The following is a 27475-nucleotide window of genomic DNA, read 5'->3' on the forward strand; positions in this document are numbered from 1 at the left end:
AGAGACTATGAAAATGCAACAGGGAGATACAGGAACTTGTTATCTGTTAAATGAATACAATTTCTGGGCCTCCGACCAAGATTCTGCTTGGTATTGTTCCCCAGCCAAGACCGACTCTATTAAAAAGCTAAGCCCTCTTGTTGTCTTTGTTTAACCCTCTTAGTGCTGATGGGTCTGCAACATTTACAAAGTCAATATGTTTCTAAATCCTTCCTTCATTTTTCCATGTGCGCTTAGCATAATATGTACCATGTTATATTGTTCTTGTCTGTGTGTACATGTGGCAAATCTTTAACGGTTGATTTCCTAAATGTCGTAGACCAGTGGTGGGCAATACCTCAAGGGCCACCAACAGATCAGGTTTATTTATTTATTTATTTATAAAATATTTTACCAGGAAGTAATACATTGAGAGTTACCGCTCGTTTTCAAGTATGTCCTGGGCACAGAGTAAAACAAAATAATACATGGTTACAAATACAGTTACATAAATGAACAAGGTATACATTATATACAAGACATTGCATGCACAGTTAAAGAAAATACAGCTAAACCCCGTTATAACGCGGGTCTCGGGGTCCACCCCGAGATCACCGCGTTACTAACGGGGTCGCGAGAAAAAAAAATGGCCGCCGCGCTTTAGCGCATATTCATCCCGCGGGACAGGAGATGGGAGCGGGCATGTCCCTCCGCTCCCCGCTTCCCCCTGTCACCGCGGGACAGGCCGCGGGGCAGGAGATGGGAGCGGGGATGTCTCTCCTGTCCCCGCTTCCCCCTGTCACCTCGGAACAGGCCGCGGGGCAGGAGATGGGAGCGGGGATGTCCCTCCTGTCCCCGCTTCCCCCTGTCACCTCGGGACAGGCCGCGGGGCAGGAGATGGGAGCGGGGATGTCTCTCCTGTCCCCGCTTCACCCTGTCACCGCGGGACAGGCCGCGGGGCAGGAGATGGGAGCGGGGATGTCCCTCCTGTCCCCGCTTCCCCCTGTCACCGCGGGACAGGCCGCGGGGCAGGAGATGGGAGCGGGGATGTCCCTCCTGTCCCCGCTTCACCCTGTCACCGCGGGACAGGCCGCGGGGCAGGAGATGGGAGCGGGGATGTCCCTCCTGTCCCCGCTTCCCCCTGTCACCTCGGGACAGGCCGCGGGGCAGGAGATGGGAGCGGGGATGTCCCTCCTGTCCCCGCTTCACCCTGTCACCGCGGGACAGGCCGCGGGGCAGGAGATGGGAGTGGGGATGTCCCTCAGGTCGCCGCTTACCTCAGAACCATGCTGCCTGCATGGAGGTTGTAGCGGGGGGTTTCTTCTCCCCACCGCTGTCCCCGGTGCTCCCGCTGCCTGCGCGGGAGGAGGGGGGGGAGCGGGTGGTGGTGCTGGTCGCGGCCCGTCTGTGTAGAGTGAGAGAGTGTGTGTGTATGTATATATGGGAGAGAAAGTGTGTGTGTGTATATGGGTGTGAGTGTGGGTAAGTGTCTGTGAGTGTGTGTAAGTGTCTGAGTGTGTGTCTGAGTGTGTGTGTAAGTGTGTGTGAGTGTCTGTGAGTGTCTGTGAGTGTGTAAGTGTGTGTGAGTGTGTGTGAGTGTGTGTGAGTGTGTGTGAGTGTCTGTGAGTGTCTGTGAGTGTCTAAGTGTGTGTAAGTGTGTGTGAGTGTGTGTGAGTGTCTGTGAGTGTGTAAGTGTGTGTGAGTGTGTGTGAGTGTGTGTGAGTGTGTGTGAGTGTCTGTGAGTGTCTAAGTGTGTGTAAGTGTGTGTGAGTGTGTGTGAGTGTCTGTGAGTGTGTAAGTGTGTGTGAGTGTGTGTGAGTGTGTGTGAGTGTCTAAGTGTGTGTAAGTGTGTGTAAGTGTGTGTGAGTGTGTGTGAGTGTCTAAGTGTGTGTAAGTGTGTGTGTGTGTGTGTGTGTGTGTGTGTGAGTGTGTGTGAGTGTCTGTAAGTGTGCGTGAGTGTGCGTAAGTGTGTGTGAGTGTGCGTGAGTGTGGTCAGTGTGTGTGCAGTGTGTCAGTGTGAGCAATGAGCAGTGTGTGTGCAGTGTGCAGTGTGTGTGCAGTGTGGCAGTGAGCAATGAGCAGTGTGTGTGCAGTGTGTCAGTGTGAGCAATGAGCAGTGTGTGTGCAGTGTGCAGTGTGTGTGCAGTGTGGCAGTGTGAGCAATGAGCAGTGTGTGTGCAGTGAGTGTGTGCAGTGTGCAAAAAAAAAAATGTAAAAAAAAAATTTTTAAAAAAATTTTTTTTTTTTTTTTTTTTTTTTTTTAAAAAACGGGAGCCACGGGAAAACCGCGTTATAACCGAATCGCGGTATAACGAGGCGCGTTATAACGGGGTTTAGCTGTATGTATTATGAGCGTATGAAACAGTTACAGACCAGATTAAAGTGTGAGACAGCCTTAGATTTGAAAGAACTTAAGCTGGTGGGGGATATGAGAGTCTCTGGTAGGTTGTTCCAGTTTTGGGGTGCACGGAAGGAGAAGGAGGAACGTCCGGATACTTTGTTGAGTCTTGGGACCATGAATAGTCTTTTGGAGTCTGATCTCAGGTGATAGGTTTTCAGGATATCCCTGCTTCAGCACAGGTGATTGAGCCACCTGTTCTGAATCAGGGTTTTTCTGAAAACCTGTCCTGTTGGTGGCCTTTGGGAACTAAAGTTGCCATCCCTGTATTTGACTGACATATTTTTTTTTAAATCTAATTATTTAAGCTGCTCCAATTTCTAAAATGTGTGTGCTGTGTACAAGTATATCACCATCTTCAGCCCTTGTCCATCCACTGGTGGGTGAAGGCCTCCCCAATGATCTTCCAGGCTCTGCAGTTGCAAGCCTCTCTTTTCCACGTTGCTGCAACACATTTCCTAATTTCCTCATTTCCTCCTCCCATCTTACTTTTTTATATCCCTTGGAATCCAGTCGAGTACCATCTTCATCCAACAATGGTAATTTATTCTTGTGATATTACCGGCTGACTGTCACTTTAATTTCTACACCCATGTCATGATGTCACAGAAGGGCACAAGAAGCAAACACGTCTGTTTGGGTAATACCCAGCAAACATCTCTCCATACTTTGAGTTTTCGGAAGCCTATGAATGAGCTCCAAATTTAGTGTCCAAGTCTCACATCCATATGTGAGCAGAGATAGAAGACACTGGTTGAACACTTTCCACGTGTGAAGTTCCTTTGAAAGATTGTCTTATTTCTTCCAAATGCGCGCTCTCCAATTTCCATTTCCCTATTGATTTCATTCACAAGGATCTCATCCATTGATGCTTGCTGACCCTGGTAGACATTTTTGACATGTAGTTTCATTCCATGCATTTTCATCTTTGTAGAGTTGACACATTGGTTGAACCTCACTTTGGTCTTGCTGGAATTCGTATGGAGGCCTATCTTCTGACTTGCTTCTGCGAGGTCTGGTTTGTTGCTGGAGGTCTTACGGACTTGTGGCAAAAAATAACAATGTCATCTGCAAATCATGGGTGACTCAAGTAATTACTGTTGATTTGGATTCCTTTTTCTTCCCAATTCAATGTATTGAACAATTCTTCACATGTTTTTGTGAAAAACATTGGGGGCACAGTGTCCCCCCTGTCACACAACGTTGCAGATCCTTATCTTGCTTATATCTTCATGTAATCTAATGGTTGATGTAGCATTCTCTTAAATGTTATTGATATGATCAATGTATGCGTCTTCAGCGCTTTCTCTTTAATGCATTTTAAAAATGGATGAGGTGTAGACAGAATCAAATGCTTTTTCGTAATCTATGAATTCTTAAATGAGTGGTAGATTGTATTCATTAGTTTGTGAAATCCCTTGTGTTCCATCCACTGCGAAACCCTGCTTGTTCCCTCGGCTGGGCAGAGGCCAAGGGTCTGTTGCAGTTGATTAGCGAGTATCCTTGTAAAAAATCTTGTAAGTGATTGAGAGTCGACTAATAGGTCTGTAGTTATTGAGGTCTTCTCTTGTTGTCTCCTTCCTAATGGATGTGGATAAGTATGCCGCGGCACCACTGTTAAGGAATTTTTCTCCTCTTGTAGCAAAATGTAAAGAGCTCTGCAAGGATTTTCTCGACTTCCTTCAAGATTTCAGTAGTTATTCCACCTTCCGCTGTGAATCGTCGTCTTTAATACTTTTGAAAGCCTGCAATAAGTGGGCCACTCCTGTACTGAAATGGTTAACATTCATTAGAATTTTCGTGTGTGTGTATATATGTGCAGGTAGTCCTCGCTATCCAACGGATGGCATAGCCAACACTTTACAATACAACCCTATGGGCCGTTTTTCGACGCCGAAATGCGTTATCCGACGCCTGAATGTGTTTTCTGACGCTCACCGCCACTGATTAATATGGGGCGCACTTTACAACGGTGTCACTATCCAACGCTACTTCCAGAACGGATTCCGTTGGATAACCAAGGACTGCCTGTATATATTATATATAATGTCCACGGCACTCCAGTATTAGAGACATATAAAGATACATTTATTTAACACATCATGAGATGCAAACAATAAAATTGTAGTGAAGTTTCAATCCAAAAACCAGTCCTTTTTATGGTTTTGCCAATGCTCCTGTTTTAAAGCTAAGAGAAGTTTCACATTTTTCCGAGTACTTCCTCGGGAATTGAGCCATATCTTCTTTAAATCTGATTTAATATTTTTTAAAGCAGCAGTTTGATAAAATTACTGCCTTGTTTGTGTTTAACTACAGAAGAATGCGCACATATATATCTGGAAGTGTCTACATATGGGATAATTGTCTTTTATGTGTTAAGTCAGGGGAGCGCAAACTTTTTTCCCAGCGCTCCCCTGCAAGCAGTTCCACTCTCTCTCCACGCCCCCCCCCCCTCTTAACTCTTTGCTTCGGTGGCGTCATGACGGCACATTGCCATGGCAACATGACGGCACTTGCCGCTGCGTTGCCATGCCAATGCGTGTAAGAAGCCACCGGAGCCAAGGTAAGTGAGGTTTACAGAGGCCAACACCGCTTCCCCGGCACTTCATTTAAGTGCCTTTGGGAAGCGCGCTGGGCCTCCGTAAATCCCGCGCCCTCCCGCAGTCAGTCTCGCCCAAAGTGTGCGCACCGCAGTGTTAAGTGATGACAGGGTATGCAGTGCTTTACAAAGATTTTGCAGGCATAATGAATGATGGTTTCAGCAGTGTGTATAATTTAGCTTTTGGTGCCTGGTGCACAACAAAGAGAGATGAAAGGCCATACAAATGCAGCAGCCGATATTGCTCCCGTTGGTACGTTGCAGTTGGACACACATAACGCGCCAGCAGGAGCAGACGCCATTCTAAATGCATTAGTCGCATGTGAAAAAGGGACAGGGCTAAGCAACCTTCTGCCCCAAGGCACCTTCCAGCACTGGAAAACACCAGCCCTACAAACCAGTCGAGTCAATCGACTGTAAGGTATCTTCCAGCACAGGGAGGTGTTTTGTGGCAGAAGACTGCTTAGTAAGTATCGGCCTCAGTGACTTGCCCAAGGTCTTGACTTGTCTTAAGGAGTTGGCACGTAATCTTTAACTAGATTCTCCCACTCTGCGGGTGGAGCCATAAGAACCAGGCCATTCCTGTTTGCCTAGGCATGTAACATCCATCTAATTACACTGTTTTCCATGAAAAGCTTACAATGCAATGGGCTTTGCCCACCCTATATGAATGTAAGTAACGTTTGGTGTTTTTTCTCTCATTTCTGCAGTGGGAAGAGGTGAGTGGGTATGATGAGAACATGAACACCATCAGAACATATCAGGTATGCAACGTCTTTGAGTCTAGTCAGAACAACTGGCTGAGGACCAAGTACATTCGTAGGATGGGAGCCCACCGAATCCATGTGGAAATGAAATTTTCTGTACGGGACTGTAGTAGCATCCCCAACGTTCCAGGCTCCTGTAAGGAAACCTTCAACCTATACTACTTTGAGTCTGACTACGACTCTGCCACGAAAACCTTTCCCAACTGGATGGAGAACCCCTGGGTCAAAGTGGACACAATAGCTGCTGATGAGAGCTTCTCCCAGGTGGATCTTGGCGGGCGGGTGATGAAGATTAACACAGAGGTGCGGAGCTTTGGACCAGTTTCCAAAAATGGCTTCTATTTAGCATTTCAGGACTACGGCGGATGCATGTCTCTTATTGCCGTTAGGGTCTATTACCGCAAGTGTCCTCGGATCATCCAGAATGGGGCCATTTTCCAGGAGACTTTGTCTGGGGCTGAGAGCACCTCCTTGGTTGCTGCCCGAGGGACCTGCATACCTAATGCAGAAGAGGTGGATGTGCCAATCAAGCTGTATTGCAATGGCGATGGGGAATGGCTGGTACCCATTGGGCGCTGCATGTGTAAAGCAGGATATGAATCTGTGGACAATGGCACTGTATGCCGAGGTAATACTTTAACCCTTTATCTCTGTTATATTTGATATGCTTTGGTAAGCTGCTATGATACACGTCACGTAGTTACGACAATTCATTCTAACTGCTCACACTAGTATCCAATTACATGCATAGGAGGCATACATGCTTATGTATATATGAAAGAGAAAACTAAACTAGATCTTCTATTTGAATCTGTACTAAACTCTGGAAGTACTGGGGAGAAAGTTAAGACAAGACTTTATTCCATATAAATTCCTATCCAGATTAATCAAGAAAACATTTTTATTGTTTTAGAACACTGACAAGTAGATTTAATTTTTTTTTGTGCCAAAGCCTCCCCCCGTGATGTAAAGTAACTCACCCAGGACTCATAGGAAGTTCTCTTCATAGACTGTCTCTCCTGCCACAGTCCATGTGCTGATTTTTTTTGAATGTTACATAGCTGTAGCACAGGTATTGAAGCTGTTATTATGACCCAGTAGAAGTGTATCTCTACTTAAATCAGACTTAATTTCCTTTTTGTTTTATTAACACGTCCATTCTGTCTTCAGCGATTGGGGATACTTCCCTATGTGCAAAACAAGAACCTTTTTCCCCCTCACTTTTCCAGGTATGTAAAATGTGTCCTTTTGTAGGAATTCAACCGATCAGGCAATATTTATGGCCCATTTTCTAATTGTGTTCTTTCCAGTTTCCCATTAAACCAAGCGTGCAGCCAGGATCTGTTGTGGGAAATGAGATTTGATTTTTATGTCTCACGGGCATAACGTCATATCTGTGGATAATAAAATTGTCATTTGCATGACTTCATGCCTTTTTAAAATGAATACAGAAAATTCCAGAAAATGATAAATAAAATATACATTAACTGTATATGGTGAAAAAATAAAAAATCCACGACGAGCCATTAGACTATTTATTTAAATTTGAGGCCTAAATTGTTTATTGCAAATTTACATAGTTACATGTAACTATGTTTGAGGATTCGATCACTGTGAAATAGTATTATATGTATCAAACAAACAAAAAAATAGCACTTATATATCCAATTGTGACCAAGTATTAATATTAAATGAACAATACAAAATTAAGTGTGCAAGTGAATGACCACATACACACTCAAAACATTCATTGTGATTTAAACAATGTAACACAAACACACACACACACACACACACACACACACACACACACACACACACACACACACACACACACACACACACACACACACAGACTTCTAAATGGAAGCCTGTTATAGCGCAATCCTCTACAACGCGGATCCGCTTATAACGTAGTCTGAGCGTGGCTCCTGATTTATTAACAGCTCGATTTCGCCGCGCAAGGACTTACCGGTATATGCAGCTCTCTCCTCTCTGCAGCTCTCAGCTCTCTCCTCTCCCTGCTTCATAGGGCTGCGTCCACGTGCGCAGCACTTACGTAAGCGCAGAGGAGGGTCACATGAGACAATACACATCCCCCATGTGGGATTTAGTTTTGTTTTTTTTAAACATTCAATGCTTTATTGCTGATACACACACACACACCTACACCATGTGGGAATTGAACATATTTAATACATTTTATATAATACACATTCTTTTTCTCTCTCTCTCTTTTCTTTCTTTTTCTCTCTCTTTTTCTCTCTCATTCTCTCTCTCTCTCTCTTTATATATATATATCTCTTTTTATATATACTGAGTTAAGTCATGGTGAGTAAAAAAATGTGACAAAAACCCTCCACAGCAAAGCAAATATGCAAATGTAAATACAACTGTATGCTCATCTGTACATTGCATTTCGTTAGCCACAGAACGGTATCATCTATTTATTTTTTGATTTTATATATATATATATATATATAGTGTGTGTGTGTGTTATAATCAGATAAGGAACACAGCAAAGAGAATGACACAATACAGCAAAAAAACTGATGAAACTTTAGTATGAAGAGTGAGCAGAGATATCCGCTTGGTTCCATAATGGATCGTTATCTATATGTAACCCTCCCTGCTCGGCTCCCTAGGAAGGTTACATTGGGGCAGTTTGGTATTGAACATCAGCATAGATTTACTTTGTCTCAGGGTGCTGGCTGTGGTCGGCTAGGCTAGGGGTGCGCAAAGTGGGGGGGTGGCGCAGCGGCTATAGAGGCCCCGGGCTGAGAGCGCAAGGCCTCTGTAAGGCTGAGTCCATGCTGCTGCAGACTGTGCAGAGCGCGATCAAATGCCTTAAGACATTGATCGCACCCATGGACCGTGTGGGCAACAGCAGGAGGGGGCGCGTGTTGCGCGAGGAATCAGTTGAAACTCGGTGCGACAGCAGGTTACGTTAGCGGTTCGCCCAATGAGGGTGAACAGCTCCGTGCCGTCACTGACACGCCCCTAGACATGCCCCCCGATGGCGCATCCAGCATGGCCGAAAAACACCTGTTTCATGCAGGTGACGTCACCAACGTGCACGCCTCCACGCGGGCGAAGGCAGCATGGCCCGAGCCTAACTCACTTTCCCGGCTTCAGTCCACGTGTCTCCATGACAACGCGGCATCAAATGAACCGTTGTGCACTTGACGCCTCATTAGAGGTAAGGGGGGGCGCGACACGGGGGGGGGGGGGGGTGACGCAGCACAGGAAGTTTGCTCACTCCTGGGCTAGCGATGGAAAAGATAGGCGCCAGGAGTTTTTATAGTAGAACTTCAATCTTTATTCATGTTCCCAGGCTTAGGATCACTGCAGTCACAGGTACAATAATATGGACATTGCACCGTGTCTCATACACACTGTTCTCACTCTATACATAGTTCTTACCTGGGTGTCTACTATTAACACTCCTGGGAGGTGCACACACTTGTTACTGATAGGAATACATGCGTTGGACTGGCCCCCCTTGTTTCGTTTGCTTAGTGATCCTGCTATTTCGGGCCCCTTTTGTGAGATTCTGTCCAGTTTTGTGGAGTTTCGTTTTACACACCTTTCCAGACAGGTTACTGCCACTTTCGCAGGGGCTGTATAGGAGATCCGCTTGTAGGGCTGGTCCTCTGACATTCTAGAGCCCCATCTATGCAGCTCTCTGTGGCATGTTTACATTCCCTCTCTGGGACCTGCATATATCTTGTCCATGTTATGGGGATCCTAACTGTTAAGCTACTGTCTGTATGGAAAACACAATAAACAGGGACCCTAATCTTTTCTTTACCGGGGAACATTCCCACAGCCTCTACTCCCCGAGGCTCCTACACTCCTCTCCTTCTGGAACCTAACCTTACAGAACATTTCTTCTGACTCCTCTTCTCTTATAAACAGAGTGGAGCCTATCATCCATTGCTTACTATTAACTCCTTAGATTACATTGGTAACCAACACCAGGTACGGGGGGGGGAGGGTGTAACATATAATTGAGCAAGTTTTTACACCATAATTGTGCAAATTAGGCACGTTGCTCCTTATGCATTTGCTATTTTTAAACCCTTATGTATGTAAATCAGTGGAATAATTTCATGTCCTAGCCTGTCCCCTGAAGGGCAGAAAGAAATCACTTAAGTGGACTTTTGGTAGTGATTTAATAAAGCGTGGTCGCCGTTTTCAGTAGGACCGAAACGTCGGCCATGCTTTATTAAATCCCTAGCACAGGTCCACGTGAGTGATTTCTTTCCTTCATATATGCAGCTTGGATTTTTTCTGCCCTTGAGCCTCCCCCCCCCCAGTCGGCTTCCGTGGCAGTCTCATTAAGTTTACATGAGAGCTCAATGCTCTTTTTTATTAACCCCTCCCCTCCCACCGAACGGAATAATATTATGATACATTGTTGTAGTGAAATGATGAATCATTGTTACAAGCATATATGGCAAAAAAAAAAAAAAAACCTTTATACACACACACACACACACACACACACACACACACACACACACACACACACACACACACACACACACACACACACACACACACACACACACACACACACACAGCCACTTTCTTGTAATAAGCGATCATTCTGAATTCAAATAGTTGAAGTCCAATGATCCAGGTAACATCAGATTTGTGGTTAATGGTGATACAGTAGCTTGATCTGATCAGTGTTCTGGAATATACTGTTACCTGTGCTATACATATTGTGGGTATATCATTAGCTAACTGATTTTTCTTCAGGCTAGGAGGGCACTAAAGAAATGGAATACTACACGCATTTGGAGAGCACACAGTCTGGTTTTATTATTAGGGGCATAGGATTTGCCTGTCAGACAGAACAGGTCTTGAATGCAAATCTCCCATCCCGAGACATCACCACCACCCCTCCCCACTGCATGTATAAAGCAGCAGTCTTTCGGCCACAGAAAAGATAAAAGTACACTAGACAGGCCTGACAGCCACCTTCAGATTTGACCTGTCCAACCCCTACTCCCTCCCAGACTCCTCTTCTGCTGAAATTTTGTAGTGATTGGTAATGGCGGCCTGTAGGCAGATGGTCTTTTTTTTCCGCCTAAGCTATGTTGGTTCTTGAGTTACCAGACAAACAATGCTATATAATAATATTTTTTCTTTTATTAGGGTTGCCACCTTGAAATCCAGCCCTTACAAATTTATATGGCAACAATCTCTCCTTGTTTGAAATTGTATTTTAAGGAGGCAGTCCAACTGGCACTTGCAAAAAAATATATAGATTATTTTTTTTTTATATATATATGCAGGCATTGATTACCTTTATTGAAAACTAATTATCTAAGCTGCCTATCGATTAGTTCTCTAGTGATTGATAAGCAAAGATCCTGCTTGCCAAGGTTTAGTAAATGGCTGCATTTCAGTTTCAATCAATCCTTCAGTCAGTGTAACTCAGCAGCTACAATATATTCTTATATTACTAAGGAAGTGGTTTCCAACCTTTTTGAAGTGAAACTTTTTTAGCGGCACCCACCACGTCTGCAAAATTCTCTGGCAGTGAATGCAGTGGATTGAGGCGGACGTCAGTGGTGACGGAAGTGACGTCACTCACTGCTGGCAGATGAGGCCGCCAGTATTGCCAGCTGCCAGCAGGAGTCACCAGAGAGGAGGAAGGAAGCAACACACACACACACACACTGAGCCGCCAAACAATCTCCGCCGATTGAGCCGCAAAACACACCCTCCCGCTCCCCGTGAGCAGCCGAGCACCCCCCGTGAGCAGCCGAGCACACCCTCCCCCTGTGAGCCACCGAGCACCCTCTCCCCCCCAGTGAGTTGCCGAGGACACAGTGAGCCGCCGAGCACCCCCCCGCCCCACCCCAGTGAGCCGCCGAACGCCTCTGTGGCCCTGTATCTCCGCCGGGGGGCTGGCTCCAACAGAAGGCACCAGTAGCAGGACACAGCCGGGGAAGAGAGTGGGGCTGCTCCGGGCGGGGGGCTCAGACAGACCCCCCTCCCCATGTCTCCGTACCTCCGCACATCCGCCGGTGGGGGTGGCCAGAGTCAGGAGAGAGGGGGGGGGGACACACACACAGAGACACACACACACTGACTGACACACAGACATTGACTGACACAAAGTCTCACACACACACACACACACACACACACACACACACACACACACACACACACACACACACACACACACACACACACACACACACGGAATTCAGTTACTATAAATATAGAAGTGCAAATAGCTAAAACACACGTTCTAAGTCAAACGTCTTGAAACACTGAAATTGTGTTTTGATTATTAATTAAAATCATCACCATTACAAATACAATTTCTGTTACAAAACAGTGAGAAAAGACAAAAGTTTCACTTAAAATGCACGTGATCAGCACACACAACTTTGTTTTCCGTTAAGGAACCCTAAGTGAAATTCTGAGGAACCCCAACCATCTCTAATAGCAACTCTGTGTTCAGATGCATTGCAAATTCTTCTGTATTTGATACAATTTTCAATGACCAGAAATTGGCCAGGGAACCCTTTAGGGATGCCCGGGGAACCCAGGTTGAAAAACACTGTACTAAGGTAACCTTATCTATTATTGCAGTGTGCAGCTCAAACTGTTGGAAATATCAGCAACAAATGATCACATACAGAAAGTATTGCAAAGATCTTGCACTGCTGGGGATGTGGGCTAAAACCTGCGATAGAAATCAAAGGATGCACGGTATATTACAACTAATTAAAAATGGCATTAAGAGTTTAATTAATTTAAAAAAAATGCACTAAGTATTATCTAATACTACAGAACTGATGTATTAAAAAAAGAATACACCTGTAGGATATTGCTTGGATTGCACATTTTAACCGGCAGGTCCCTAATGAGCAAGACCACTTATCTTGACGCTTATCATGTGCAGGTCCCTGGTTTAGGAGATTCTTACCATTTCCCCTTGCGTTTGTGTACAAGTGCCAGGTACTGCTAGCAATGGCATTTACAGGAACCAGTACTGCAATGGGCCGTATCCCACATGTATTTGCGCTTGGACAGAGGTGGTTCTGTTGCAGGGTGGGTGCTGGAATTGCGACTTCAAATTAGATTTGAAAACCTGTACTGGATGAGGCAACTCGTGTCCGTTTTATTAATAGCGAGTGGTGCCGTGTACATATTTTGCTAGTTCAGGCTATTACATCAACCATGTCCATTGATCATGAGCAAGGTGGCAATAGCCCAGACACCAATTACGTGAAACTACTGCAACATGAGATCTGGGGTTTTCCGCTACAGATGCCAGAATCTGAACCACAACGCTGCTTCTTGCGGCATTTAAGTGGTTAAAATTAATTTCGGTGCTAAGCTGCATTGCTGCGATTTCTCAGCTGAGGGACATTGTTCATTGTAGTTTTAAGATTCACCGGCATACAGCTTTAATGAACGCTGAACTACACTGTAAGGCCAAAGTTGCTGCCCCATTACTCATCATCGCCAGCTGAATAGAGGCCTGTGTACGATGCTTTACCTTTATCAGCTCGGTCAGATGGATGCTATCAGTCTGGGAGAAGCTGGGGTCATTCTTGAGATGCCAGAAGAATGAGAATTTAAGTCTGGGTCTGCCAAGTAAAATTGCATTTTTGTGTAATTATATCAGCAATGTGGGTTCAGTGCACGAAAAACTTACATATGTGGGAATTAGACTGTAAACATTGCTATGTGCACTATTAACACTATTAAGTAGGAGCATGTTAGAATTAATTGTGATATCATAGTAGATTAGTGCTGAGGTTCTCAACTCCACTCCTCATTATCCCCCCCACCCCCCACCAACAGGTCAGGTTTTCAGGATAACTCGTCTTCAGCACAGGTGACTCAATCATGGCTCAGTCGAAGAGCTGTTGGGGGATCTTGAGGACTGCAGGTGAAAACCTCTGGGTTAGTGAGACTGTCTTATTTTTGCTATTTATTTTCATGTTAGAGTTGAACAGTTTTATGGGTAGTTCCATTGCTTACATTGCAGCAAACCCTCAATTAAACTTTGTGATAAGGTGACAATTGGAGGGCAAGGATATTTAGACACACTGGGGATATTCTAGTAGCAGCGAGAAGTGCATTTCCATGTTGAAAGGGCTCTTTTTCACTTGGATATGCAGGGCCTCGTATTCTGTAAACCCTTCTGGCATGTTCAAAACGTGAGAGAAAAGGCTTTTTTTTAGAAGTGTTTTTTATTCCGGGTAGGCAAATCGGACCAAAATAGCTCAAACGTGCAGATTTGGACAATTTGATGGTATTTTAGAGATCCGTTAACTCCAAAAGGCTAAATTGCTTCAAATTTCTCGCCATCTCATGGAGGCGTTAGCTCCCTCCAGACGAGAGCAACCTTATTTAGTAGAGTTCCAAGCACTATATATATCCTCGCAAACCTCCCTCCAAATAACCATAGGGAGAGACATTTGTACTCAAAAAGAAGCATACCGTAGACACCTGGGAGATGTGTAAAGTTGATTTTAATGACTCACACCCCACACCTCCTAAAAAATTTCCGGAAGACCTAGACTGATAAGCCTAAGGCCCCTTGTGATGAAGGCGGTACTAGTGTCGGGTCCCATAGATCAAGACCCCACACCCTCTGCTATTCAGGGCAGCAGCTCTAGCATTGAGCTAAACCAGTTTCTGGGAAGCTGTACTGTTGTAAGTATGTCTTAATTTATTGCAGCATACTGTACTTTTGAGCTCTACTGCTCACACCTGTAGCTAATCATACTCATGGACAGAGTATTCCCCCTGGCTTCCTTCCTGTACTTTGCATATTCTATTAGCGTATCTTAGGTGTGCTCCTTTTTGTGCTGAAGGCACATTGATCTGGCAGTGCAAGTGGTCTGCTTTTAAATAGGCAATCGAAGCGGCACTTTAAAAAAATATATATTTGTTTTAATATATGCAGCCTTTGATTACCTTTATTTAAAACTAATTACCCAAGCTGCCGATCGATTCGTTCTCCCGTTATATTTTCTTGCGTGACTTATGACCATGTCAAACCACAAGACAAACTTGCAGCTACTAGAATACCCCCCGCCGTGCCTCCAGTGTTCCAGCTTGGGTGAGGTGTGCCTATATTCTGTCCAAAAAAAAGACAAAAACAATGATGCTCACATGGGACATTTTATTAACCAGGCAAGATGGTGCAAACAATATATATCGGACTGGAGAACTACAAGATGGCAATTGAGTGAGCAAAGACCATGCACTGAAAGCAAGGTCACCGCTCTGATCTCTCTATATATACATATGATATATCTATATGATCCAATGCAAGTAAAATCCTTGCTCGGCAGTGCCAATAAGTGATCTATTGATCCTACTGATTCACTGTATGCCTCCCACCTATAAAGGAATGTGTGCAAAAAGGCAGAAACTCACGTGTCTAAATACCTATATGCACATACATTACTACGTTGATGGCTAGTACACACAGAACTCAGCCCAGTTTTAGAGGATGCTCTCGCAGCTTTGGAAAGTCTGAGCCTTTATTGTCACCAGTTCGAATGTCAGGAAATAGCCTCCCATAGTCTTATTGTGTATCCGGTCCAGTCTTCTTTCACCAGTGCTAACAGAAGCCTCGTATTATTCCAGGCGAGCCCTACACACTGCTGCACAGATGTGTCGTTTCACATCTGTTTAAACTGCTTCATGTTAAGGGAAATGTAATCGGAAAAGACAATGAACTGTGGGGACAACGGCTTAACTTCTGTTCCTCTCCAAACCAATCGGCAGCCAGGAATGAGTATTTCTCTGGATGATGTCACCCTCGGTGAAGTGGGATCCAGGCTTCTGATTGGCCATTTGGTTCCCATGAAATATCCCGGCGTGCCACACAATATCTGATTGCAACACCTCGTCACAGGGCAGATATAAATACGCCAGCAGCTTCTCAGGTGCTGCGCTGCCGACATGGGAAACCCTGATGACTTGCTGACAATTTACAGCTTGTAATATTTGAAAAATATTATTGTGATTTGGTTGGTACTATATTCCAGGCACCGCGTGACAGCTTGTCTTTATGGCGTTACATCTCTCAGCAAGCACACCAACATTTAAATATATATGGAGTATTGAACCATTTGTCATTTTTAACTGCCTGAGCTGGTTTGCCATTCGGCAGCACCGGGAACTGCGAAGTGCTTTACTGGTAACTGGTGGTTTAGAAGCACATGGGTTGTGTTCTAAACACCTTAATAGTGCCTGGTGTTATTACCTAAACATCTATAGGACTTCGTAATCTTAAGAAAATTCTGCCACTTAAAACCTCTTCAGATGCCTTCTCACCCAAGTAAAACTGTGGTGATATCTCATCCAATCAATCACTCGGACAGACACATAAACAGCCATATCACTCACACTGCGTTTCTATTCAGTGTGGTAATTAAGGGGAATTTGTTTCTTGCTGTTGCTATACAAATATAGCAGGTAATTCCCGGTCAATTATTTCTCATTAAAAAAAACGGGGGGAAAAAAACTGTTCTGCCATTTTTGGAAACGAAACACGTATATTATAGTTGAGATTTATTGGTGCTGCCGAGTTTCACTTCTCTTTGACTGTAATGGGTCAGGGGGAGATTTCCCAAAGAGAACAATCTCCTTATTCTCAATTGTAGTTTTTTTTCTGTAATAGATCTGGTGCATTTTTTTGCACTAGATTTGCAACTTTTTTGCAGGTGGAATTTCTTCCAGAACCCAAACCCTGATCTTTGTGGACTAAGAGTTTTCTCTCGCTCTCATATACTAGGCTACTCTGTTGTCTTATTTTCCTTCCAACTGTATCGTTAATACTTGTATAGCTTTTAGTCTATATCGGTGGGACAGGTTCACGGAGCAGCACGATTTCTTATGAATGGGCAGGTATTGGAGGTGAGACGGTGGGAGCACATTAGTATGCATAATCATAATATACCTTAATAGGATGCCCCGGTGAGGGTTGGATACCTGCTATGAATCTGTTCAGCAGGTTTCAGCGATTATTAGCGTATTCTTTATTCTCATTGCCATGCTCAGAGTGAACACGAGCAGCCAGAGATGAGAGAGAGATGCTTTCCTGTAAAAAAAAATCATCTAAATCTACTCTCACGGAGCAGGCAAATTACTAAATAAAATAAGCATTTCATTTGCAACTATTATTTCTACGAGATTTAACAATAGGTATGTGAAGATCGCTTGTTGGCAGGTATACCCGGACAGCATGACAAGACCTGACAACAAAAGGCAAAACTAATGCAATGCCAACAAAATAGTGACTCTAATCCCCACTTTACCCCTATAGCTCAGGAGAGGCCAACTCCAGTCCACAAGGGCCACCAACCGGTCAGGTTTTCAGGATATCCCTGCTTCAGCACAGGTGGCTCAATCGCCTGTGTTGAAACTCGGATATCCTGAAAATCTGACTTGTTGGTGGCCCTTGTCGACTGGAGTTGGCCTCTCCTGAGCTATAGGGGCCAGCAACATATTGTCTATTTGCCCCGTGTCCCTTTGCCACTGTACAGGTTAAAATGATGTTTCAGCTTCTTCTTTTTTGGGGGGATGGTATAACACTTCTTCCTTTCCTCTCCAGGGAAAAACATTGCATATTTGATGGTTTCTTCTTATTCTTCAAACTTCCTTTAACATTTCTGCCTTTGGCCTCTCTTTATCTCTCAGCTTCCACCCCCTTTCTTCCCATTCTGTTCCTGTACCTTATTCTCCCTTCCCAATTGCTCTTCCCATCTCTCTTCTCCCTCCTTCGGTTTCTTTGGCAGCTCATCCCTCACTCTGTGCGGCGCTCCCAGTGACACTTTCTCCGTGTCTGGCCTCTCACACAGCTGCAAAACCTCAGCAGCAAAATATCCATAAGGCTCTGTATCCCCCCCCCCCCTCCCGCCCCCGCCTTGTGGGAAGCTACCGATGTTCACCCCATAAATGTTCCAGGCTGGACGACATTAACCTTACTCGTCAGGGGTCTCATGAATCTTCATTATTCCTATCATCATCGTCATCTGCTGAGCCTTCTGCTGGGCGAGGTGAGCCCTTAGGTCTCAGACAGATTCCATCGGCCCTCACCTCGCTCTGCAGACGTGCAGGCTCAGCTTACAAAATGATGTGACAGACTTGTTCTCCCTTTTTATCACGTAGTTTATTTGCAGAGCTGACCTCACTACTTGACTGCATGTCACCTACATACTACAGGAGTTTGGATACCATCAGATAGAACAGGGGTGGGCGACTATAGTCCTCGAGGTCCACCAACTGGTCATGTATTCGGGAAATCCCAGCTTCAGCACAGGTGGCTCAATCAGTGGCTCACTCTTCGACTGAGCCACTGATTGGGCCACCTGGTCTGAAGCTGGGACACCCTGAAAACCCAACCTGTTAGGGAGGCTTGAGAACTGGAGTCGCCCACCCCTCAGATAGAACAATGCACTTGCTGACTGCCCCAGCATGGGAAATATATTCAAATACCCCATTCCTACCTTGCACTCCTTTTTAGTGACGTGCCACAGAGCACAAAGATACTTATCATGGCAGATGGCAGGAAGGAGCCTTGTTGATGGGATGTCAATAAATAAAAATGTTATTATAATGGAGCGAGCGCGGTGCTAATTTATTAAGGCACAAAGTGAAATCGCTTCACCCACCTGTGACTGTTGCCTCTTGTACATCTCTGGTGTACGGTGCGAAGAGAACAGTGTGGGGCGACTCACAGCAACACGTACAAGTGTCGCGACATGTTCTGTACGGAAACGTTTCCCAAATGTCATGAAGGTCTTTTGTTGTTTGGCAGCTATAAAAGCTGTGCGTTACTCCGAATTCGTGAAGAGGTGTGTGGCAAGCAAGAGGAGGGATGGGGAAAGGAAAGCGGGCAAAAGGATGTTGTGTGTGTTACAAATCACTGCTGTGTGTCCCATGCTCTGCTGTAGTATGAAAATACTACTACTATTTATTTTCCTCTTCTGACGTGTGCCGTTTATTTGCGGTGCAATCAAAGTGACAGGCTGACAGCTCTGGGCAGCACCAGCCCACGCGCGGGCTATGATCCATCCAACCAGCTCATACAAACGTGCAGCTCTGCCAACACATTAGGGTCCTGACCTGTTTCTCAGGGAAGAGCCCCAGCAGACCATGGCTAATCAGGCCACATGCATGTTACTATTAACTTGTTAAGTGCCAGAGGTACATTGAAATGCATTGCAGCTGCACTAAGGTACTGAAGGGCCTTTATACCTTCCCTTATAATTACTACTTAAAGCAGCAATCCACGCTGTTCAATCTCTCTACTGTTTTATTTCTTGTCTTATCTGAACCCGTGGGGGGTCCTTTGAGAGCTACTCTGTGGCCCCAAGAGGGATCCCTGGGCTTCGTGGGGCACTGGGTGAGCGCTGGGTACCACACCCTCTTCAGGTAAGCTTAAAAAGAAATCGTTTTGATCAGTTTGCTGCTTTAACAACTCGGCCTGCATCATTGGAATTACTACTACAGTACTATGTGATCGTTACTAACCACTGAAAAGGCTATTCATTCCGTGTATTTGTATGCAGAAGACCATCATTTAAAGCAAATGTGGTGTCTTTGTGTTCGGGGTATTTATTCTATAAGAACAGCAGGTCCGTTGTAGGTTGTGATAGATTTTATGGGACAAATGTTAGAGTTCTTTATAGATGCAATGATAGTGTAGTCGAAGTGTACTATAAGAACAGAAAGAGAAAACCACCATTTTCTAAATTATCTGTTAGTTACAAAAAGAAAATGGCAGATTAATCTGTGGAGAGTGAGAGATCCCACCTCCCCCCATTTTTACAACGCCAAAACGGCTTATCCAACGCTCTTACGACGCTTTGCAAAGTTGTTTATGTGTATATAATATATATATTATACTATATATAATATATTATATATTTATATTATATATTATGTTATATTATATATATATATATATATATATACAGTATATGCACTATATAATTTATGTGCTGCATATCTTATTGTCTGCGTAAAATATTTTGTGTATTTTAGCATTAAAAATGCCTTCAGGAACGGAACCTTTCATTTAAACAGGTTCCTGTAGGAAAACATGTTTCGCTTTACAACGTTTCGCTATCCAATGCCATTTTGAGTAACGCATTGTATCGGATAACCGAGGACTGCCTGTATACAGTTTTGAAGCAGGAGTCTCTGGAGCTGACTTGTGTTAAGTTCAGCTCTGGGGACCCCATACTTCCAGAGATATTTACTTCCTGTGGGTGATGTTGGTATCTCTGCAGAGTTTAAAGGTCATGCAGGCTAATAGGAAGCCGCATCGGATGATGTCACAGCTTCCTATTGCCTGCGTGACGCGGGACATTTAAGCCACCATTAGATTAGACACACTGTCTCTCTGGCACACCCTACGGAGGTAAGTATCTCTAGAAGCAAGGGTCCCAAGAGCTAAATGAACACAGTTCAGCTCCGGAGACCCATTGCTTCAAATCTGTAAAAAAAAACAAAATATATTTTTTCTAAATGAACCCGTATTGCTGCTTTAACCTGTTATACAGTAATTACAACAGTCATTAGTTCACTGCGGTCTTAGGTGTGACTGCATCCACATGTCACTGCCAATAGGTCAATTTGGTCTTACTTGGTACTGCATCTTTTGCTCCTTCAGTGCCAAAGAGGGCTGCTTTGCTCTGGCACTGAAAGGGTCAAGTGGTTGAGTACCTGTAGTGGGGCTGAAATGAAAGGGTCAGGAAGTAAGTTAACAAACCCAGAGGCTTCCTCGACTTTTCTTGCCGCCTCCTTCCCTTGTGATTAAAGAGGAGAACAAGAGGCCTGAAGCATTTTTGTTGTGCTTGGGCAGCTGGAAATATTGTATCCAGATAAAAGCAACACCTGGATTGTTATGTATGGCAGTGATTTTCAACCGGGGTTCCGCGAGCACCCCTCAAGGGTTCCGCGGCTGACCCGGGGGGTGGAGGGGGAGTGTGAGCTGAAACAACTGGCGTCTCCCCAGCTAACCATGCAGTAGCAGCCCGGCGGCACTGGACGTTGGGTCCAACTTTCGCCCAACCGAAGGAGGGAGCTGTGGAGTCCCTGCACTGTTTCAGCACTGGAGACCTCACTCCAAACTAAGGTGTGTGTGTGTGTATATGGAAGAGATAGGGGGAACAGAGAGAAGGGGGGAGTGTAAGAAGGGGAGACTAAGAGGGGAACAGAGAAGGGGGGAGAGAGAAAGGAGGGAGTGTAAGGGGGAAGAGAGGAGGTAGTCTAAGGGGGGAAGAGAGGTGGACAGAGAAGGGGGTAGTGAAAGGAGGGAAGAGAGAGAAGGGAAGACGAAGGGGGGAGGTAGAGGGAATTTATGGGAGGGAGAATAGATATGGGGGGGAAGGAAGAGAGAGAGGGTTGGGGTCCCCCGGTATTTCACAATACAATTCTATGGTTCTTAAACTCAAAAAAGTTTGAAAACCACTGATGTATGAAGCAGCAATGGGATGTGGCATGTATGCAAATGCAGAGAGGGAGACAGCAAGAAGAGAGAGAAGTTTAAGCAGAAGAGAAAACGAGCACAAAAAAGGCGGCGAGCTGCTTAGGTTGTGCGCTTAATGCAGCATGGACGCGTGTCTGAAACAAATCTACACTATGTGTAACATAGATATGTTAATGTATTATACATATCTAAGGTAAAAGCCACATAAGTAGTAAAAGGTTTTGACGCAGTTCCTCCCTAATTTTGGGCGTAGGTAAAACAAAAAATGGAAGCACTCAACTCCTTTTTTTAACTTTACCAAAAATAAAGTGATTTGACACGAATCACTGAAAAAAAAAAAAAAAAGGCATTAAAAGCTTTTTTTTTTTTTTTTTGGTATCAGTAAAAGAGCATTTATTTATTTTACGGGAATCTATGGCAAGAGCTTTTAAAATGTAGGCCCAGCAGAAAGGATGTAAAACAGATGCTCTACCTCACCCGTACAATCCTATACACACAGAAACATGATTCTACTTAACACATTCGTGCCAACCCCTTCCAGGACAAAAAAAAACTGCTAAGAAGATGGTTTTTATTGCCTATACATGTGAGAAAGGGGTTAAAATCTGGCAGTCCATCACCTATGTGAGTCTTTTGCTGTAACAATGTTTCATAAGGCAGAAGAGACCTCTCTGAGCCCTGACAGACCTGCCCAGGGAGTTCCTTAACGGTTTAGCTGTTCCCTGGGTCCCCTTTTAACTTGGCGCCTCCCAGGACTGAGCAGAACAAGACTATGAAAGAGAGAGGAGACTTGAGCTAATGAGTAATAAAACATTCGGTGGAAGGGGGCACAGAAGTGAGGGAGATGAAATAAGAAATAAAACACAAGTAGGTTGGTTGGTCCCAGTGTACAAGCAGCTGTTTACACAGCCCGTGCTTCTCTACTAGTTGGGTCTTAGCCACAGGAGCTCATTAATCAGGTTCTCTGTTGTAGAAGCAGTCAGATCTCCTCAGGGCTCTGTATACCAGGTTCACTAACTAATAGGATGGATCGGTGGCACTGGAGGGAAACTGGAGATGTGCCAAGTCAGAACCACCCTAAAACAAAGATGGCCAAGTTCCAGCTTCCTTCAACTGGTGAAAGTAAAGAAAGTGGGGATCCCTCGGTCTCCCATATACAGTCACCCAGGGGGTATATTCTTACACAGAGAGAACCTTGTTCTTCCTACACTACACTAGAAAATAGCAGAAAAGTCTTGGTCCCATTGGAAAGGTCTGTGGTGAAGTGGTACATTCTAACCCACTAAAGCTTTAGACTTGCCAAATGAGGAGTGACTACACCACATACGGACATGGAAGGCTTCATGTTTCCCCGTTGGTGGGATAAGTTGTGATATTCTGCACCAACACAGCCATATCATATCTCTTAGATTGTTAGCTCTTTGGGGCAGGGACTCCTTTTCCTAATGTTACTTATATGTCTGAAGCACTTCTTCCCAATATGTGTTATAATATTATGTCACATGGATTACTGCTGTGAAGCACTATGTACATAGATGGCGCTATATAAATAAACACATACATACAGTACATACAGAAACTTTGATATTCTGTGTTATTATCGACAGTGTTCGACAAATCTATACATTTGCTCGCCCCGGGCGAGTGGATTTAACCCCCGGGCGAGTAAATATTGGCCCAAGCAGCACACGTTTGGTACTAGGTGGCGAGTAGATTTTTTTGTGTGGCGAGTAAATTTTTTGGTGATTTGTCAACCACTGATTATCGATATGTTGTGTTTTGAAGTCTGGCACATCTCAACCTCCCCAAATGAAAAGTGAATAAGAAGTTTTCTCCTTTTTGTTGTTTTTTTCTCATCTTTTGACTCTTTTCACAGGAAATCATGTGGACTCTACAGGGATAATTATTTGATGGCAACGGTACTGGTATTATGAGATATTTAGGGGGGAACACTGAAAATGAAAACATACTAAAGTGTTTTCCTTTTTCTCCTTCCAGTTCTTATTAAGTATGTAATCATGCTGGTGTCATTCATATTAATTTGGTTGCAATCATTATAAAATGAATGGCGAGTCTACATGGATCCTTGTAGAGCACAGGAAAAAAACGACATCAATAAACCATGAGTACGAGGAGCATTAACTTTAAACTTTAATCATACTCAATTGGTACATTGTTGACATCTAGTCATGTAGTTGATAACTAGGGATAAGCAGTGGCTCAGTGAGTAAAGACACTGGCACTGAGTTTGAAGTAGGGGAGCCTGGTTCAATTCCTGGTGTGGGCTCCTTGTGACCTTGGGCAAGTCACATTATCTCCCTGTGCCTCAAACACCAAAAACATAGCTTGCAAGCTCCACAGGGCAGGGACCTGTGCCTGTAAAATGTCTCTGTAAAGCGCTACGTAAAACAAGCAGCGCTATACAAGAACATGCTATTATTATTATTGTGTGGTCCACACTTGAAAATCTGATGAGAAGCTTATATTGCAATGTACACATGATGTACAAAATGTGCCACATCTGTAGCTGTTGGTGAAAGGACTAATTTTGCAAACTTACAGTATGCTAGTGAAAATTTGTGCACAAGGCAGTAGGAATATTCAATAGTCCATCATATTTACTGTGCTGAAGTAGAATCATTCTCGTGAAAATAAAACTGACAGCTATAAAATAATTTGTTATCTGAGTGGATAAAAATCAAGATTATTAATGGTGCCACAGATATATACATTGATTTGGACTGCTACAATTGGCAATTACTGATCATCAAGACCTTTATTAAATGTAAACTCAATAGTAACCCTAGTTGTTTGTCCCACGGTACCAGTAATCTCTATTTTGAAAATAGTGACGGCTATATATCAAGTTTCTCAAACTGGAACATTGTTCCAAAACCAAACATATTGCACCATTTTTGTATTCTGCGTCAATGTATCAAAGTACTTTGCTCCATTTTGTGTCCCAACTTGCTCTGTGGAGCGGTTTTAGGGGAGAAAAGTCAGAGCAATAATATAATGAGATGTACCAAACGTTGCACCTATAATTGGTGCAATCTTCCTCTCTCTTTGCTCCAAATGAATCTGCAAGGTTTAGGTAGTGAAATCCCTGCTCCCAAGCGATCTGCACCAATTGTAAGAAGCAAGACCGTAAAGATACATGGATGTGTCTCTGCTGCTAAATTGATGCCGTGCCTACTCAGTGTTTGGAGCAAATCGCACCATTTCGTATGCATATCGCACAGTGCGTTGGTTACGTACTCTGCGCCAGTGCTTCTTGTTGCTAAAGTAGAACAGTGTGTTTTGGGTAAGAGTGGGAATGAGCAAATTTGGGTCTTTTTCCTCTAAGATAGTTTGAGGGTCAGGCCACAGATCTGCTGCATGTGATCAGAAGCTTTCCATATTCGGGCTGTCGGCTGCTGTGTGATTGTAGGTAAATTGAAGGTGGAAGTTCCAGAACACAATCTGGAAGAAATTATTGATGCTTGTGTTGGTAATGTGGATGAGTCCTTAATTGTCCTTCCACCTCAAATATTAACGCTGCTGCCTCATTCCCAGATCTTGGTGTATATAATTAAAGCCTTCTGGGATCCCAGTGTCATCTCATCACACCCTGTTAAGAGCCAATAAACAATAAGTCATGGAGTGCGATGCTGGCCGATGCACTTAGTTTTTGGGATTCTTTCCAAGATCTTCAGTTGAAAGTATTATCAGATGTTGAAAACATTCCCTGCCTGAGATAATGGTCCATCTGCTTAACCCTTTCACTGCTGAAATGACCCAATGTTCTGGGAGCTTTTATCTGGAAGGAGCACTGTTGTGTTTTAGACAGTATGACTATAGACTGCTTATGGAGCAGATTTTGGTCCATATATGTAGTATATTAACGCCATGGCTGCTAGCGGAGCCTAACAGTAACAACATGAATGGAAAAATGATGTGAGTTTGTAGGTTAACGAGTAGTGTCCCAAAGGATGTCCAGCGGCGAACCGGTTAAAGAGCAATTGCAGTAAATGGATGAAGGTCTCAATGCCAAGTGGTCTCTACAGCAGCAAGTGTGCAAAAAAAGGGCTGGATTGTGTGCGTTTACAGTCGTGGGTGTGTTAAGTAGTAACTCTTTACAACTCTCCAAGTGAATGGGTTTAGGTTGCAAAACTTTTATGGGATTCTACAACGGCGAGAGGGTTAAAGAGCAGTGATCCCGGTCACCCCTACATCTGCCCTAATAACTGTTGACGGTGCTTGGCACACACTGCACAGAAGGGCCTTTTATTGAGCAGGCTCATCCGTCTAACAGTTTAAGCTCTTCTAAGCTTGCGGCTACAGTCACAGAAGGATTTGTATGCAGATAACAATCCGTAGGTCTTTGGAGGTTCATTTTTCGCCATTTCTGCCCCCCAAGTGAAGTAATGTTAGCAGCTACCAGGGCTATAAGCTCCCCAAGGATTTCAAAGCATATTTTCTTTGATCTGCAGATAGCCGATTATGTGGGTAAAGAATGCGCTTCAACCTCTTCCCACTGGATTTTCATCGTTACAGCACACTGCGGAGGTTTGGTTACCAATGATTTTCCTAATGGCACCTTTGCAATTGTAGCCAAATGTAGCCTAGTCCAAAACTTTGAAAAAGCCAAATGTAACATCTGCAAATGCTTGTAAATCCCCAGGGCTGTCATCACATCTCTCTTGTAAATTCTGCACAAAATGGACTTTTATGGATAAATGGTTAACCTGTCTGTTTCTACAGTGATCCTAATTCCACGAGAAGCATCAGCTGTTAAACTAGCTGCTTCAGCTGCAGTAGTCTGCAGCACATTGCTTTCTCTTGCTTTGTAAAGCATTCCATCACTGCTCTCTTCTGGGATCCCTTTAAGTTTTGCGCTGTCCTGCATTTTTTTCCCCACCCCTCTTCTCTACAGATTCTTTATTCGATTAATGTTTTGTTTGTAGATGGCATCGGTCAAATATGCAGCTTAGTACAGAATATACACATAGGGGGCTATGCACAAAGCAGTGATAAGTGTTTTTAAGTGAGATAAATGCTTTATGGCGCAAACATTTTCGCAATGACTGTGTTTTGATGATAAAAAGCCTTTTAAGCGCGATACTGCAGTGTTATCACTGCTTTGTGAATCGCGCTGCACCCAATATTGCACCATAAAGGCATGTATCTCACTTAAAAACACTTATCACTGCTTTGTGCATAACCCCCATAATGTTATTTTAAAATACAAGAGAATGACTACGTATTTCAGGTCACCAGACATGATAGCAGATACATGTGAAAGTGGATCCTTGCCTGCAAAGCTTACCATCTAATCTGTTATTTATCCCCACCACTGCTCTTCTCTAGAGTTACTATGACAGTATTTTGTTTTATAAATCATTCACATTCTTGTTCTAGTCTCTTACCAGCTCCTTTTCTCGGTATAAAAGAAGATTATTGCAGGGCACAATGTGCATTGTCCATGCCTACGGTTTTCAAGCTTTAAACCTAAGCCATGTTTATTATTATTTCCCTGCTCCCTGCTTTGCACTTCTCCCTGCTCCATTTCATTTGTGATATTTCACAGCAAATTTAAATACCACTTGTGAGCACATTCACGTGACTCAGACAGGTCATTTCATAGCATCTTTGGAACCTACTCTCTCTCCATCATTTCTTCCCTGTTGTTGACTGATAATATAATCCGAATCGGCCATTCCACTTTGGCTTTCATTCTCTCTTCTTTCTCTCCCCCCCCTCCCCCCCATCATCTCCTTCTCACTTCCCCCCTTTCCTGCAAAGCAATAATGCAGCCTATTTGCCTTTCAGTTTCTTCTGCCCCGTCCCCCCTGTTTTCAGATGATTAGAACAGCAGTGTGTTTCAGCCCCGCGGAGCCATTTATTTTAACTACATCCATCCCTCTGAATGGCTCTGCCAGCAGCGGGAGCTGTAGTCTCATCGTTTTTGTAATTTAGGCGTTGCTTTGGGCTGGGGAAATTGGGCGAGGGGAGAGAAGGGCAAGGAAGATGGAAGGGGAGCAGGATAAGACAGGCAGTAAATTGGCTTGGCACATTGTTATGTGTAATAGCACTCTCTATGTATACTTGCAGTAATGCCCTGCATCCCCTCCTGCTCTTGTAATGGAGATATCAAAGTATTGAATGTTTTTTTTCTCTCCAAATTGTAAGGATGGCTGGAAAATTAGGTTAATGCGCTTGTTTCCTGGTGGCCAGAAACATCTAACTTCTTT

General features: G+C 44.1%; 1 protein-coding gene across 4 annotated transcripts in view; it reads left to right on the plus strand.

The window, feature by feature from the left end:
* The window catches only part of LOC142497681 (ephrin type-B receptor 2), a 266775-nt gene that overhangs the window by 128359 nt on the left and 110941 nt on the right, over window positions 1–27475 (plus strand). For all 4 annotated transcript variants that reach the window (XM_075605791.1, XM_075605790.1, XM_075605794.1 and 1 more), the window contains exon 3: window positions 5687–6371. In XM_075605791.1, coding sequence (XP_075461906.1) covers window positions 5687–6371 — 685 coding nt within the window. The remainder of the gene's footprint in view (window positions 1–5686; window positions 6372–27475) is intronic.

The sequence above is a fragment of the Ascaphus truei genome, chromosome 6 (genome assembly GCF_040206685.1).
Source record: "Ascaphus truei isolate aAscTru1 chromosome 6, aAscTru1.hap1, whole genome shotgun sequence".
NCBI classification, from domain to species: domain Eukaryota; kingdom Metazoa; phylum Chordata; class Amphibia; order Anura; family Ascaphidae; genus Ascaphus; species Ascaphus truei.